The following is a 16,310-nucleotide window of genomic DNA, read 5'->3' as shown; positions in this document are numbered from 1 at the left end:
CTTTATTATAGGAAGGTCAGAGGTCAAAGGGTCACGGTCTGGAGCTGGGAGGACAGCTCCCACCACAGATGTGTTCATTAGTATTAAGGCCTTTGAGCCTGAAAGCAGAGGACGGCAAGTTAAAATAATAATACAAATAATATTAATATTAATAATATATAATAAGTCAAGAATGTATGTATGTATATATATATATATATACATATATCTATAGATATAGATATATAAAATGTGTAGTAATATAATGGTTGAGGAGTCCAACAATCCACTGAGAGAAAACTGGTTTACGATATTATAGTAGTGCACGTCTCATACGTAAATAATGAACAAATCAGACAGTCTCCATTGATTGTTCCCTTTTAATAAAGTAATAAAAACAAAGCCTGTGAGCAGATGACTGACAACAAAGCTGTTAGATAGCGAGGATGAGGAGTCACTCCACTGCAGTGTTGGAAATCTAATAATGTGGTTTTATCTGATGTGATCTTGGGTCCAGTAAAGGTCAAAGGGCGTTTCAGAAGAAGCCCTGTAATTCCACTGGAACTAAATAAAGAAATTCAATCCACTTAGTGAAGCAAACAACAATCAATTAATTCATAGGGACTTTTGTTTAAAATAAAAAAAGATGATCAAGAGTTTAGTAGAATTTCTCTTCCATAACAAACCTTTGAGCAAGGCACTTAACAGCCAACTGTTGGGAATAAACTACTGTACATTAATGCTCCGCCAACCTCCTCTGGATAAAATAAAAGTTAAATTAATAAAATGACACTACTTTGTATTAGATAAACCCTTAAATTCATAGTTCCTGATTAAAAAAGATCAGCAGGTACATGGTGTTGAGTTCACACTACTGTTACCATTCTCCTAATTCCATTGATAAACATTAGTCTGTTAAAACAAAGTGCCACGTGGATTTCATTACAGTTCTTTGGTTAACTGGAGTCAGTGCAGACCAGGTGTTTGTGAGGGGAAACGATTAACAATGGATCCATCTCAGGTGAGTTGTGAGCTGAACAGGATGCTGGTGGTTCACTACAATCGTCCAAAAACAAAAAAATGTTTCTCAGATGTGAATCCACAGATCCTTGAAGAGGTTCCAGAGAAGAGAACACAACGACGGTGTGCTGTTATTTCATGAATAAAAGATTGGATGTTTGACTCAGATTCTCTGAAGGGTTATTCCATTGGCTCAGGAAAGTGTCAATCAAGTGTTTTAGGGCCGGTGCCCTGACTTAGACTGTATATCTACAAAACTCCAAATACCCTTAAAAAAACCTTTTCCTCCGATAGCTTTGTTAGTTTGTAGCATGCGTTGAGACGCTTTGGTTAGCCGGCAAGTTGCTCCAGAAATGGATTCATATACAGTTAGCTAGAAGAGCTAATCCTGTGTTTACTTTCGCCTGGACTCAGAGACAAGCTTCTGAATTCATCTCGAAAATCTTTTAGAAACCCAGATATAAATTTCCTTCTTTGTTTCCAAAATGTTGGAGGTGCTAAGTGCAAAGTTTGCATGACACAATTATGAGAATAAAAGCCAGGCTGAAAAATACAAGTTTCTTTTTGAGTTTAACTATAACCTTGAAAATGTACCATTTAAAGGTATAGTTCAACTTTTTGAGAAATACACCTCTTTGCTACTCTCATGTCTGTACGGTACAGGGCGGTCAAAACTGGCCAAAAATTATGTTTTAATATTTGTTCTAAAAACACATACAGTACGTCCGAACGGTTCAAATATCTATTTTTGCACATTGTGTCCATGACACCGTGTCCTCGAGTTATCGATAGGATGTTTTTATGTTGTTGAATTTTTCCTCGTCCAGCTTGACCTGACGTTACATTTCATTTTCACTTAATGAAAGCGACGTTGTGTGTGACTCTCGTTGTGCGGTGGATTCTGTGTGCACGAGGCAGACAGCAGTGATAGTGATGCTTTTTTTCCCCACAATCAAATATTAATTTTCATATTCGAATATCTGTTTTTTACTATTTGAATTTATATTCTACTTGACAACAACATACGTTGGCAGCCCTAGCATGGTAAATAAGATGCTACAGCCAGGAGACAGTTAACATAGCTTAGCACAAAGGCTGGAAACACGGGGAAACCGTTAGCCGGCACATAACCCTCCATAAAAAACAGATTTTGTTACCTTTGGGCGGAGCAAGGCTAGCCATTTCCCCGTTTCCAGTCTTTGCGCTAAGCTAAGCGAACTGGCTGTAGCGTCATATTGACCATACAGACATGAGAGTGGTTTTGAATTTCTCATCTAACTCTCAACAAGAAAGTGAATTAGCATATTTCCTAAAATGTCAAACTATTCCTTTAAGCTGAAATTTGGTTGACATAAAGGTTAAGGTTTTATTGTGGTTACGTTTTGAATAATAATGTGGTCTGTTTCTGAAATCCATCAGAGGATAGGCGGCTGTGTCTATGTCACCGTTTATGATCCGTGTTCTCATCACCACCACCAATCAATTAATTCCGAACGATTCAGGGCCGATACCGATCAGCAGCGATTATTCAGAGCGTCCATTGCCGTTTATGACTTTGAGCGCGGCGTCGAACATGAAGTCCAGTTATTGTGGTTGAAAGCATCGGTCTACATCTCATCAGCGTGTGCAGGTTTGGCGGGATCGTGGCCTCCTTTCCCCGGGGTCGACCTCAGACCGAGCGCCAGCGGCTCAGCCTGCCCTTCAACGAGAGCTGAGCTGTTCCCCAATTGGCTCTCCTCTCGAGCCGTCCCATCAGAGCCTGTATTTTCAGGGCTTTCTATTGGTTCTTGGAGGATGGCGGCGGCGCCATCTGGAGGTCTTGATTGGCTGAGTTCAGACGGTGGTGACAAGGAGTCGGACTGCACAGCTGGACTGTCGGCATCGTCTGCCGTCGGCTGGGAGGAGGAGGAGGGGTCTGTCAGGATGTTTCTGGAAATAACTAGAAAGATTGAAGAACATATTATTAATATTATTATTAATAGTCATTTTAATATTAGTATTCATATTAACAGCTACAACATGTTGCTTTAGCAAAGCTCTTTAAGACTGCTGTGGTCAAACCTCTACTTATTAAAAAAAAACAGACCATGACCCAATAATTATCGACCTGTCTCTAACCGTCCATCTTTTCTGAAGTATTAGAAAGAGTGGCGTCTCAATAACTTTTCAGACCATATATTAAATAGTAATCGTTTTGAACCCTTTTAGTCTGCGTTCAGGGCCTGCCACTCCACTGAAACTGCACTTACGAAAGTCGTAAATGATCTGCTCCTAAACATGGATTCAGATTCCACCCGTGATTTTCACCAGCCGGTCTGTCAGGAAATTTGTGATCCACTGACAGGTGGAGAATGAGACAGTTAGCTGGGTGAGTTTAAACTATTAAATTAGAGGCCTGCCTATCTGCGGTGAAAAGTCAAGTAATTTCTTGCTCCTAAATTCAGATGAAACTGAGATTATGGTCATTGGCCCTGCTCGACATAGACATCGGTTTGATCAGCTAACAGTTACTTTAGATTAACTGTGCGATATCCCAGAGTTTGACAGTTAAGAATATCTTTGTTACATTTGATTCGGCTCTTTCTTTTGATCAGCACGTTGAAGACGTCACAAAGATCGCTTTCTTTCACCTACGCAACTTCGCTAAAATCAGGTCTTCTTTATCCATGGCTGATACAGAGATCCTAATTCACACCATTGTATCATCCAGACTGGATTATTGTAATGTTTTGCTATCAGGGTTGCCTTGTTCTAGTACCAGAAGTCTTCAAATGGTTCAGAACGCTGCAGCAAGAACCTTAACTAAAACTAGAAAATTGTGTGTGTGTGTGTGTGTGTGTGTGTGTGTGTGTGTGTGTGGATAATTAACTATCGGTGAAGATAATTATGTCAAATTCAGTGATGTTGTTTTAATTATGTGTCCCTCAGTTTGTGACATGCAGTCACATATTGTGCAGCAAAGTATGCTGCATGTCCCTCTCTTAATATAATCTTTGCTTTTGCCTGTCATTTAGCTCTGTGGAGTTTGGGATGAACAAATCAACCTTCTTAGATTATTCCACTCTGATATTATTATATTTGTCACATTTTAAGAGGAAGTACATCTCTGCCCTCCTCTTCATCATCCTCCTTCTTCTTCTTCATCCTTAGCATGGCCAGCCCCTACTCACAGCTGCAGAGCAGCTATAATTTTAAATGTTGTATTCTTTAAATTGTTTCTTTGTAAAGTACTTTGTGATCTCTGCTTTCGATACGTGCTATATAAACAAACTTATTTATCAATATGACGTTGTAAACAAGTGAAAAGGTGTTTGATGGAGGAAGTGATGTGGAGAGGAACTGACCTCCTGTGGGTCTGTAGTCGTCGTCTGCAGACGAGTTGCGACTGAACGGACTGAAACTTGGCATGATGATCAGACCCAGAGAGACCAGGATGATCTGAGGACACACAAACACACCGTTTATGTCTTTCTAACATGTTCATGAAATATCATGACTTCACTACGGTCGAGTGTTTACACTCTGTGGGTTTCCTACCAGTAAGCAGGTGCTGGTCTGGGCTCCTTTACTGACCGTCCGTTTAATCAGAGCCTGAAGCTGCTGCAGCTGAGCCAGCAGAGACCTGAACAGCAGAAACACATGAATCAACACGTTTCATTGTATCTCATTCCTTTCAGCAGCAATCTGAATAATAAACTGAGTAATGTGTCTGACGGGCTTTTGTATGCATGCCATTAACCCTTTAATAAATGTGACTCGTCAGTTCCTTCTATGAATCCAGATTCCTCCATCGATCAGTAAACAATCAATAATCAATAAATGTGGTCGTACATGTTGCGTTTCTCCAGCTGATCCACTGTCCTCTGCAGCTCTTTGTTCTGTGCTGAGCAAGATGCTGCCCTGTTAACACGCACACACACACACAGTGTGACTGCTGGGTTTCTTAAGAATAGACTGAATCAATGAAGAGATGATCAAACTAGGACGTAAAGGACCTGCTCTCCAGCCCGTCAATGTAGTCCTTCCTCCTCCGCCGGCTGTCCTGAGCCGACTGCTTGTTGCGGATTTTTCTCCGAACTCTCTTGAGGACTCTTTCTTCAGCCTGTAAATAAAGATTCATTCAAAATCAGCATCAGTCTTTTACTAACTATCCTGTCATCACTGCAGCTTCCTGATTGGTTGGTGGGAAGTCATTTGACTCTAACTAGCCAATCAGAACATTCATACACTGATGTCAGCATTCAACTTAGGCCCGGTGGGGAATCAACTTAGGCCCGGTGGGGAGTCAACTTATAGGCCCGGTGGGGAGTCAACTTATAGGCCCGGTGGGGAATCAACTTATAGGCCCGGTGGGGAGTCACCTTATAGGCCCGGTGGAGAGTCAACTTATAGGCCCGGTGGGGAGTCAACTTATAGGCCCGGTGGGGAGTCAACTTATAGGCCCGGTGGGGAGTCAACTTATAGGCCCGGTGGGGAGTCACCATAGGCCCGATGGGGAGTCACCATAGGCCCGATGGGGAGTCAACTTATAGGCCCGGTGGGGAGTCACCATAGGCCCGATGGGGAGTCAACTTATAGGCCCGGTGGGGAGTCAACTTATAGGCCCGGTGGGGAGTCAACTTATAGGCCCGGTGGAGAGTCAACTTATAGGCCCGGTGGGGAGTCAACTTATAGGCTCGGTGGAGAGTCAACTTATAGGCCCGGTGGAGAGTCAACTTATAGGCCCGGTGGAGAGTCAACTTATAGGCCCGGTGGGGAGTCAACTTATAGGCTCGGTGGAGAGTCAACTTATAGGCCCGGTGGAGAGTCAACTTATAGGCCCGGTGGAGAGTCAACTTATAGGCCCGGTGGGGAGTCAACTTATAGGCCCAGTGGAGAGTCAACTTATAGGCCCGGTGGAAAGTCAACTTATAGGCCCGGTAGGGAGTCAACTTATAGGCCCGGTGGGGAGTCAACTTAGGCCCGGTGGAGAGTCAACTTAGGCCCGGTGGAAAGTCAACTTATAGGCCCGGTAGGGAGTCAACTAAGGCCCGGTGGAGAGTCAACTTATAGGCCAGTAGGAAGTCAACTCAGAGCCACCTGGGCCACAGGGCTTGCAATGCACTGGGAGAAACCCTACTCTGCCATGTCAAAATAAAAGACATTTTTGTTAATGCCACGGGCTGCTGTCGTGTCACTCATTAAAAAGCAGTGAAACAATCCTAAAAGTCAACTTTTCAGAAACAAAACAGCTTGTGAGTTCATCTAACTGGTGTGAAAAGGAAAAGATTTGATGAAGACAGATTTGAGGTGTGTTTCAGCAGTCTGACCTTGGTGAGAGGAAGGTTGTTGGGCAGAGAAACTCCTTCCTGTGTCAGCAGCTTCTGTTCCTCCTCAGTCAGCTGGAGCTCTGGGTAAAGCTGTAACGGCACATTTAAAAACAACAAACATTGACCCAAGTGCTTTACAAAAAGATCAAATAAAAACATTAATAAACAAAGAGTATCTCAATAAAATCACAGCACAACAGTATTGCACAAACAACAAAACAACAAATACAAAAAATAAAAACCAGAGCGTGGTCAGGCATGTCTTCATGATGATAATTAAGAGGCTAAAGAAAAGAGCCAAGATACCAATGGAGGGGGAAGATCTAATTGTTAGTATCAGATTCTTTCACAGTTTAAGGCCAACAACTGAAAATCAGTAGAAGAAGAATCAGTCTTCCAGGTCAAACGTCAACTCTGACTGTCAGCAGGAACACATGATGTCAAAATAAAAGTCTCACCAGATCATCGTCGGGGCTGGGAGGGTCGATGACGGTCAAACTGCCATTGAGGCGAGCTGCAGAGACCAGCGGTAGCTCGTTCACAATACACGAGTCTGAAAACAACACCTGTGAGCTCCACTCATCTGTAGTGGACAGGAAGTGACATCACAGTTACTGCTGACCAAAAAAGGTCACAAAACATAAATAAATACACTAGACCATGAGAAAAAGTTCAATAATGCACTTGTCGGGACTTTTACTTTGGAAAATCTCTAAATTGATCCAGTAAAAATGTTTGATTTTCAGCATGTATGTAGTCCAGATGTCCATCAGTCAGTATCAGTCCTTCCTCCTGTCCTCTGTCCTCCCTCTGATGATGTCACTCACTGCTGCAGGTAACGTTAGGGCTGGTAGAGGAGGGGCTGCTTTGTCTCAGCCAGCTGATCAGATTACCAGTAAGATACATGACAAACTAACCTAAACAGTCCAACTACACAGCCTACTGCCAGCTTTAGTTTCAGTCTTGTGTAGCCGAGGGTTACGTTGCTCCTACTTTATGAAGATAATATATTATTTGAAGAATAAACTTATAATACCCAGTGATTTTCGAATAGTATTTTTACTTGGAATGCACATCCCTATGTACATAGTGGAAGAGTTTCAAGCTGCTACTAATCGTTGATCGTCTTGATGTAATATACTGATTGATTGTTTAGTGGCTATTAAATGTCAAAAAATAGTGAAAAAGTTCAAAGTGACGTCTTCAAGCGTCCTCCATGTCAGCAGTGGAAAAGTTTGACGATTAGATAGAATATTTTTTTTTCTCTCCTGCTTTGGTGACAAACATTACTGATGTAAAACCTAATCTGTAAAACCACAGATTAGCCCTTTAAAAATCATCTATTTGTCGGAAACCTTGTTGGATTTTCTACAAATTTAACGTAGTTCTCAGAATTGTTGAGAATAACAATCGTACCCAAGATTGGCAGACTGCACCACCTCATTTTAAATTAGTGCATCTTAATGTTTGTGCGTACCGAGCTCTATGGAGATGACGTTCTCTTGTCCAGGTTCAGTTTTCACGCCACCCAGGCCGCTGATGTCATAAACCACCTGGTAGACGGTCGTTGTGGCCGGTTGGGTGGTCGCTGCTGCCACCGTGGTGACGGGACTCTCAACTACAGGGTCCTCAGAGATGCCGCTGTCGCTCTCAGACGAGGAGTCTCCCGGCGGCCCGCTGGGAAACACCTTGTTTGGGTCGACGCCGTGAAGGACGTCCTCCGCCTCGCTGTCATTCAGCGTCTAAGACAGAATCAAGAGGGTCGACTGATTTAACAAACTGCATCAGGTGACCTTACCTGTACTACACACGATGACACACTGGAGCGCAGACTCACACAGTCGGGGTCCACAGCCCAGTCCTGCAGGGGTTTCTCTGAGCCGCCGAAGACAAGGTCGGAGCAGGAGAACGGAGCGTCCAGCTGCCAGCTGTCTGCCACCTCACTGCCGTTACCGCCGAGAAACAGCTCCCCACTCTCTGCATCCATGACCTGACAACACATCACACAACCCGGTCTGACACTGCTCACCAGACCAGTAACTATGTAACTGAGTACATTTACTCAAGTACTGTATTTGAGGTACTTGTACTTTACTTAACGCCCAATTTACATCAGGCAGCGGCACCGCAGGCCGCACTTCACCGCTGCTCTGGTGTGAATTTGGTGTTAGTATTTTCTTTTCATGCTACTTTATAATTACTCCACTACATTTATCTGACATTTTTAGTTAGGCCTTAGGCCTTAGGCCTTATCCTATTTTACAAGTTCAGGTTTTTAATTTTTGCTGGTAAAGTCTCTGCAATGGCTTGACTTCTTGCCCCGGACTATGTGGTTTATATGATGCAAAGATCTCTGCTGCTGGCTTCACCAAACTATCTTTATTTACTTATTTTTATTTGATCACTATGTTATCGTCGTTTTACTTCCCTCCTGTATTTACACGTATTTTGAAACTGAACTGCTGTCTGCTCTTCCTTATCTTTTGTTTTCATATATATATATAGATGTCAGGGGCTATATGAACAAGGGTCCTAGTGTTTGTCTACTATCCAGACACACACGTGCATCTGCAGTAACAGCCAACACGTGAAAGTGAACACAAACCAAACTGGAGATCATGACAAACCCAGAGGCCTGTACTACGAAGCAGGATTTAGGCTCAGCGAGGTAACTACAGGGTTAACCCTTCAGGGTTTTCAGTCCTACGAAGGTGGATCACTACTTACCGGGGTAGATCACCATGGTAACTGATGCTGAACAGCTGACCTGCTCCGGAGCAGGTTATTTTCCAGATAAGAGATCAACTCGTATAAAAGCACCTCCAGGCGCCAGAGATCAGAGCTCGTTGAGCAGATCGTATGATAACATTACACCATTATGAAGAAGTTACAGTCATAATCAGAATAAAAACAACACAGTTTAAACCAAGAGATGCAGGAAGGACAGCTGGATTTATGCTGTGGGTGGTTACCGCTTTGAATTATGTTTTTATATTTATTTTTTTACTTGCTCTCATGTCCGTTTCACACCTTCGGAGTCAGGACGCAGCTGAAAGAAGACTGAAAAATTCATGCGTGCAACTTGTTTACTAAAGGGTATAATGTAGTGTATTATATTTATATGTATTTATAGGCCTGTACACAATTATAGGCTATCTATCTATCTATCTATCTATCTATAGATAGATAGATAGATATATACAGTATATATCTATCTATCTATCTATAGATAGATAGATAGATATATATCTATATATATACACACTATATATATAAACTGGAAAAACAAAGTTCGGAAACTTATGTTTGGTTGATTATTTCTCTTTTGTTACAATGCTAATTGGCATTATATTTTACATCGTTGGAAAGCCTGTTTATTTACCTTCGCAATGATGTCCAACTTGTAAGGATCATGCATTTGTGGGATTAGGAGCACAGCTGATTATGTGGGTAGCGCCCAAGAAAAATTTGCCAAAATGCTCCGTCAATGGTAAACAGTGTATTCTCCTGTTGGTATTAACTCTTGTTTTGAGTTGTTTGGTGGATTGGATGATTGATCTCTCTATCAGTAACAAGGAACAAACAAGACATATTGGCAATTTTACACTTTATTCATTTAATACACCGTCAGGAGCCTCAGTAGAGGTGGAAGATCCATACGCAGCCACAACAGTCTGGCACCTCCTCCTCATGCTGGTCACCAACCTGGTCACACGTTGCTGTGGGATGGTGTTCCATTCCTCAACCAGGATTCGTTGCAGGTCAGCAAACGAGGTTGTGTTGGTCACTCTAACACGTACAGCACGCCCAAGCTGATCCCACAAGTGTTGAATTGGGTTGAGGTGTGGACTCTTGGCAGGCCGTTCCATTCTCTCTACTCCCACATTGTGGAGGTAGTCTGTGATAACCCTGGCTCTGTGGGGGCGAGCGTTGTTTCTTGGAGGATGAAGTTAGGTGCCAGATTGTGGAGATATGGGATCGCCACTGGCTGCAGAATCTCATCCCGATATCTCCCTGCATTGAGATGGTCTTCAATGATGACAAGCCTTGTTTTGCCAGTGAGGGAGATGCCGCCCCACACCATGACACAGCCTCCACCAAAAGCTGTTACTCCATCGGTGCAACAATCAGCATAGCGTTCTCCGCGTCATCTCCATACTTTGACCCTGCCATCCAACTTTCGCAGACAGAACCTGGACTCATCACTGAACATGACATTCCCCCACATGTTCAGGTTCCATTGTCTGTGTTATCGACACCAGCGCAAATGGGCCTGACGGTGAAGGGCAGTCATTGCAGGCTTCCTGGTAGCCTTATAAGAATACACTGTTTACCACTGGCAGAGCATTTTGGCAAATTTTTCTTGGGCGCTTTGTTTTTCCAATATATATATATATATATATATTTATATATATATATATATATACTGGAAAAACAAAGTTCGGAAACTTGTGTTCGGTCGATTATTTCTCTGTTGTTACAATGCTAATGGGCATTGTATTTTACATCGTTGGAAAGCCTGTTTATTTACCTTTGCAATGATGTCCAACTTGTAAGGATCATGCATTTGTGGGATGAGCAGCACAGCTGATTATGTGGGTAGCGCCCAAGAAAAATTTGCCAAAATGCTCTGCCAATGGTAAACAGTGTATTCTCATAAGGCTACCAGGAAGCCTGCAATGACTGCCCTTCACCGTCAGGCCCATTTGCGCTGGTGTCGACAACACAGACAATGGAACCTGAACATGTGGGGGAATGTCATGTTCAGTGATGAGTCCAGGTTCTGTCTGCCAAAGTTGGACGGCAGGTCAAAGTATGGAGATGACGTGGAGAACGCTATGCTGATTGTTGAACCGATGGAGTAACAGCTTTTGGTGGGGGCAGTGTCATGGTGTGCGGGGGGGGCGGCATCTCCCTCACTGGCAAAACAAGGCTTGTCATCATTGAAGACCATCTCAATGCAGGGAGATATCGGGATGAGATTCTGCAGCCAGTGGCGATCCCATATCTCCACAATCTGGGACCTAACTTCCTCCTCCAAGATGACAAAGCTCGCCCCCACAGAGCCAGGGTTATCACAGACTACCTCCACAATGTGGGAGTAGAGAGAATGGAACGGCCTGCCAAGAGTCCAGACCTCAACCCAATTCAACACTTGTAGGATCAGCTTGGGCGTGCTGTACGTGTTAGAGTGACCAACACAACCTCGTTGGCTGACCTGCGACGAATCCTGGTTGAGGAATGGAACGCCATCCCACAGCAACGTGTGACCAGGTTGGTGACCAGCATGAGGAGGAGTTGTCAGGCTGTTGTGGCTGCGTATGGATCTTCCACCGCTACTGAGGCTCCTGATGGTGGATTCAATCAATCAATATGTCTTGTTTGTTCCTTGTTACTGATAGAGAGTTCAATCATCCAATCCACCAAACAACTCAAAACAAGAGTCAACACCAACAGGAGAATACACTGTTTACCATTGACGGAGCATTTTGGCAAATTTTTCTTGGGCGCTACCCACATAATCAGCTGTGCTGCTCATCCCACAAATGCATGATCCTTACAAGTTGGACAACATTGCGAAGGTAAATAAACAGGCTTTCCAACGATGTAAAATACAATGACCATTAGCATTGTAACAACAGAGAAATAATCGACCAAACACAAGTTTCCGAACTTTGTTTTTCCAGTTTATATTACTGCCCCATCTAGATGACTATATCTGACTTTTGAGTATTCCGTTAAATGAATAAATCTGTAAATTTACACATTCACACATCAGTAATGTTTTCTCTCCCCAGCTGTCCTTCCTGAATTTAGCAGCTTCAACTGTGTTGTTTTTAGTCCGATTATGTGTTTAACTTCGTCATATTTGTCTAATATTATAGTTTATAAAATGTGCCGCTCCGCTGACAGTAGACTAGCCCATGTTGAACTTCTTGGTATGTGTCTAATATTATAGGCCTCTGGTGTTGAAACACAGGAGGAGGATATCCTGTTAGGTAGGCACACACAACACAAACACACACACCTACACACACACACGGCCTCTGGTAGTACCAGTCTGACTGAATAGAAACCTGATAAGCTGCTAAACGTGTTTCCAGTTTTCAAATCTTCACACAGCAGCAAAAACAAGAGTTATACGATAATAAGAGGTTTTTAAAATCTTCATCTAAGTAACTACAGGTACCTGATACTTGTAGTGGAGTAGAAATGTAAAGTAGCATACAATTAAAACACTCCAGTAAAGTACAAGTACCTCAGAATTGTACTTAAGTAATGTACTTGAGTAAGTGTACTTAGTTACTTTACACCACTGTTGTTATTGTTATTTTGTTTTTCATGAAGACCTTCTAGACACTGCAGGCCCATGGGTGTCTGCCATTAGCTGGTTATAATCTGTGGTAAAAACAAAAGTAACTAAGTACACATACTCAAGTGGTTTACTTAAGCACAATTGTGAAGTACTTGTACTTTATTTGAGTATTTCCTCTTTGTGCTACTTTCTACTTCTTCTCTACTACATGTCAGAGGCAAATATTGTAGTTTTTACAGCACTACATTATCTGGTAACTTTAGTTGCTGTACAGATTCAGATTATTAAATCAAAATATTAATAAACTAATAATTGCTGATGTATTATTATACTGTAATATTAAAGTGACACATAATAATAATAATAATAATAATAATAATAAAACACATTAATGCATCCATCATTAGAATACTATATTATAATATAATGTAGATTATTCTGCAAAATGAGGACTTTTAACTTTTGGTATTGTCAGTAGATTTGGATTCTGTTGTACTTTTACCTCAGCAGCTACTTAAATGCAGGACTTCTACTTGTACAGAGTATTTCGACACTGTGGTATTAGTACATGTACTGTAGTAAAGGCTCTGATTGATACTTATAAGGCTGTATATATAGGTATATAATGAGCAGAAGTTGGTTGTTTCTCAGGGTTCAGGCCTGATCCTGGTTCAGCAGGACCTTTAATGTTGACACTCACCGACAGGTTGCTCCTCTTCAGACCCTCCGGTGGTTCATCACCGACCAGCGGCCTCTCCGCGGCTGCAGCACCGACAACACGAACCGCTTCAACCCGCCGCTGAGCGCTGCTGGACGGACAACACGAACCGCTTCAAGCCGCTGCTGAGCGCTTCTGGTTCACAGTAAGTTGAGTAAAAGTCCAGCTGGCAGCTCCGCGTCCAGCCTGCACAACCAGTCCGCTTCCTCCTCCTCCTCTTCTTCTTCGGTCTTTCTCTTCTTCTTTTAGTTTAATGGCTACTCTTACTTATAAGGTGCATACCGCCACCTATTGTACCGGAGTATGGAGTACAAACTGGATTACTTTCTATCATTAGATAGACCTACAGCCTAGGTCAGGGGTCAGCAACCTTTACTATCAAAAGAGACATTTTAGGCAAAACAAATAAAATAATAATCTGTCTGGAGCCACAAAACATTTCATCATTGTGATGAAGGTAACACAGTTTATAGTCTAAGTATATAGTATATAAGTCTAATGCAGTGAGGGCCAAAGAGCAAATGTACTACGGAGTATTAGGGCCACATTGAGGGAAAAAACATCTGAGATTTACAGAATAAAGTCAGAATATTACGAGAATAAAGTCATAAATTTACGAGAAAAAACTTTGTAATATTATGAGACTAAAGTCATAAGTTTACAAGAAAAAAGTCATAAGGTTACGAAAAAAAAAAAAAAAAACACGTAAAATTACTACTTTATAATATTATGACTTTATTTTCATAATATTCCGACTTTTTTTTCTCGTAAACCTTTGACTTTATACTCGTAATATTATGACTTTATTCTTGAAATCTCAGATTTTTTTTTTTTTCCTCAATGTGGCCCTAATGCTCCGTCGTACCGTTATACCATAGACCTACAAAAATGATAAATAAAAATGAAAATATAAATGAAAAAACTGTTGTTCATTTCCACAAATTTTTCTTTAAATCCACAGTGAGCCACTGGAGAGGGGCTGAAGAGCTGCATGTGGCTCCGGAGCCGCAGGTTGCAGACCCCTGGCCTAAATATAGTAATAATTAATGATAGTATTAGTTATTAAAAAAAACCCACTATATTTTATGATGTGTTCCTATGTCCTTCAAATATTACACAATTAACCACTTTTGGATCTCCTGTTGTTTCTGTCTCTCTTTTTCTTCTTTGGATTTATTGTTGTTATGAATATTTAGCTCTCTTTCCTCACATTTGAGACAAAAATTCATATAAGACGACATGTAATTTAAATATAATTGTTAAAGGGACTGTTTGTAACTTCTTGTATAAATCATTGCAGGTCGGTGTCCCATGCGCATTCGCGTGTGGCTACGCTGTTCAGACTCAGACTCCAACACAAACTACACGGAAGCATCAAACACGGCGCTCGTTCTCGCTCATTCGCTCCACTCTCACATGCATGCGCGCACACTACACACTGCAGAATAGTTAGTTTAGCTCTGAGAATATCTATTGAATGTACAGTGGACGTTTGTGCGGAAATAACTGCTGCAGCTGCTCCAGACCAACAGAGGTTTCCCGTCTCTTGTGAAGTGACGGGGCTCCGCAGCGAGAAACGTTATCGTCAGGATCAGCATTGATTCATGGAGAGACCTTTGTCTGGTCAGCTAACGTTACTGCCAAGCAGGTGAAATATAGAGTGATATTGTGTTTTAGCTGACGTGTGTCGCCTCAGTGTTTTGAGCGATGCTCGTTCATATCTATGTAGAGCGAGCACAAGCGCGAGTGCGAGCAACAGGTCGCTGACTTTCGTTGACTTAACGGCCACAGGTGTCGCTGTTAACAAGCAAAAAAAGAAATCATCTTATACTATGTTGCAAAAAAAGTAATAAAAAAGTAATAAAAAAGTCATAGTTTAGTGTCTTGAAAAATGTCATAGTATAATATGTTGAAAAATGTCATCAAAAAAGTCATAGTATAGCATGTTATAAAAAAGTTATAGCATATACCATAATCATGCCATAATATAGTATGCCATAAAATATGTCATAAAAAGTCTGGTCAAGTCTAACTAAAGAATAATAAATAAAAATAAAAATGAACGGAAAATAATTGAATTGTATCTTTGTTTGTGAAAGACAAACATACCGAAGAAATTTTTTTCTTGTTACATTAGCAAAATGAAGTCCCTCTACATTGCATATATCCCTCCATGTGCATTTAAGATGTGATATTTCCCTCAATAACCAAAGTGAACAGATTGTCTTGTAAAAGCACATATTTTATTCACATGGTCAAGTGCACTATTGCAAGCACTTGAACTAGCACCTCTGTAAAAGCATTGTTAAGTCCCATGTGTCCCATCATCCTAGTTTACAGTTTCGTCTGAACAGACAGCCTGTATTATTGTAGATCTTTTACATATCAAACAAATTACTACAGAGAAGTTTTGCTTGTCTACAACAATTCTTGGATCATAAAGTTGCCAGCAGAATGATCTTAATTTAGCTTTTGAAGCAAGTGAATGAGCAGGCCAATACTGTTGAACAGTAATCTAAGTAGGCTAAGAATTAACCTCTAATACTGAATCCTCATCTGTATTTATAGAACACTGGCCTTTGTCCTCAGGGATTAGGATGCTCAGAGAAGGCTGAGCGGCACAGCTATTGGTTGTTTGCTTGTGTGTGTGTGTGCGTGCGTGCGTGCGTGCATGCGTGCGTGCGTGCGTGCGTGCATGGTCGATGCCTGTCATCTTTAATTGAGCACACTGCAATAGAAGGACAGCAGGAATGTATCAGGCTGCATTTTCACTACTCTTTCAGTAATATAGTGAGAATCATAACCACTGATTGCATCCAATAGTTTTTGCCATTGTTGTGCTGAGAGGTTACAGCAGTTGGATCCAGACAGAGCTATTTCATATAGTAGTACACTGTCGCCCAATGGTTTCCAAAACTTTTTCAGACCACAGCAACCCTTTTCAACTTTTCTTCGTCATGACCCCGAT

General features: G+C 41.7%; 1 protein-coding gene across 1 annotated transcript; it reads right to left on the bottom strand.

Annotated features, from left to right (window-relative positions):
- Positions 1-341: 341 nt before the first annotated feature.
- Positions 342-13,586, bottom strand: creb3l4 (cAMP responsive element binding protein 3-like 4). Its single transcript, XM_074654265.1, has 10 exons — positions 13,325-13,586; positions 8,146-8,298; positions 7,786-8,050; positions 6,767-6,891; positions 6,309-6,398; positions 4,995-5,101; positions 4,831-4,899; positions 4,537-4,621; positions 4,344-4,437; positions 342-2,938 (listed from the first exon to the last, which is right to left on the bottom strand). Exons 2-10 carry the CDS (start codon positions 8,293-8,295, stop codon positions 2,607-2,609), a joined length of 1,317 nt encoding a protein of 438 aa, XP_074510366.1. The 5' UTR covers positions 8,296-8,298; positions 13,325-13,586; the 3' UTR covers positions 342-2,606.
- Between the last annotated feature and the right edge of the window lie 2,724 nt (positions 13,587-16,310).

This window comes from Sebastes fasciatus, chromosome 12, assembly GCF_043250625.1.
Source record: "Sebastes fasciatus isolate fSebFas1 chromosome 12, fSebFas1.pri, whole genome shotgun sequence".
Lineage (NCBI taxonomy): Eukaryota > Metazoa > Chordata > Actinopteri > Perciformes > Sebastidae > Sebastes > Sebastes fasciatus.
This window is presented reverse-complemented; position numbering and strand designations above follow the sequence as displayed.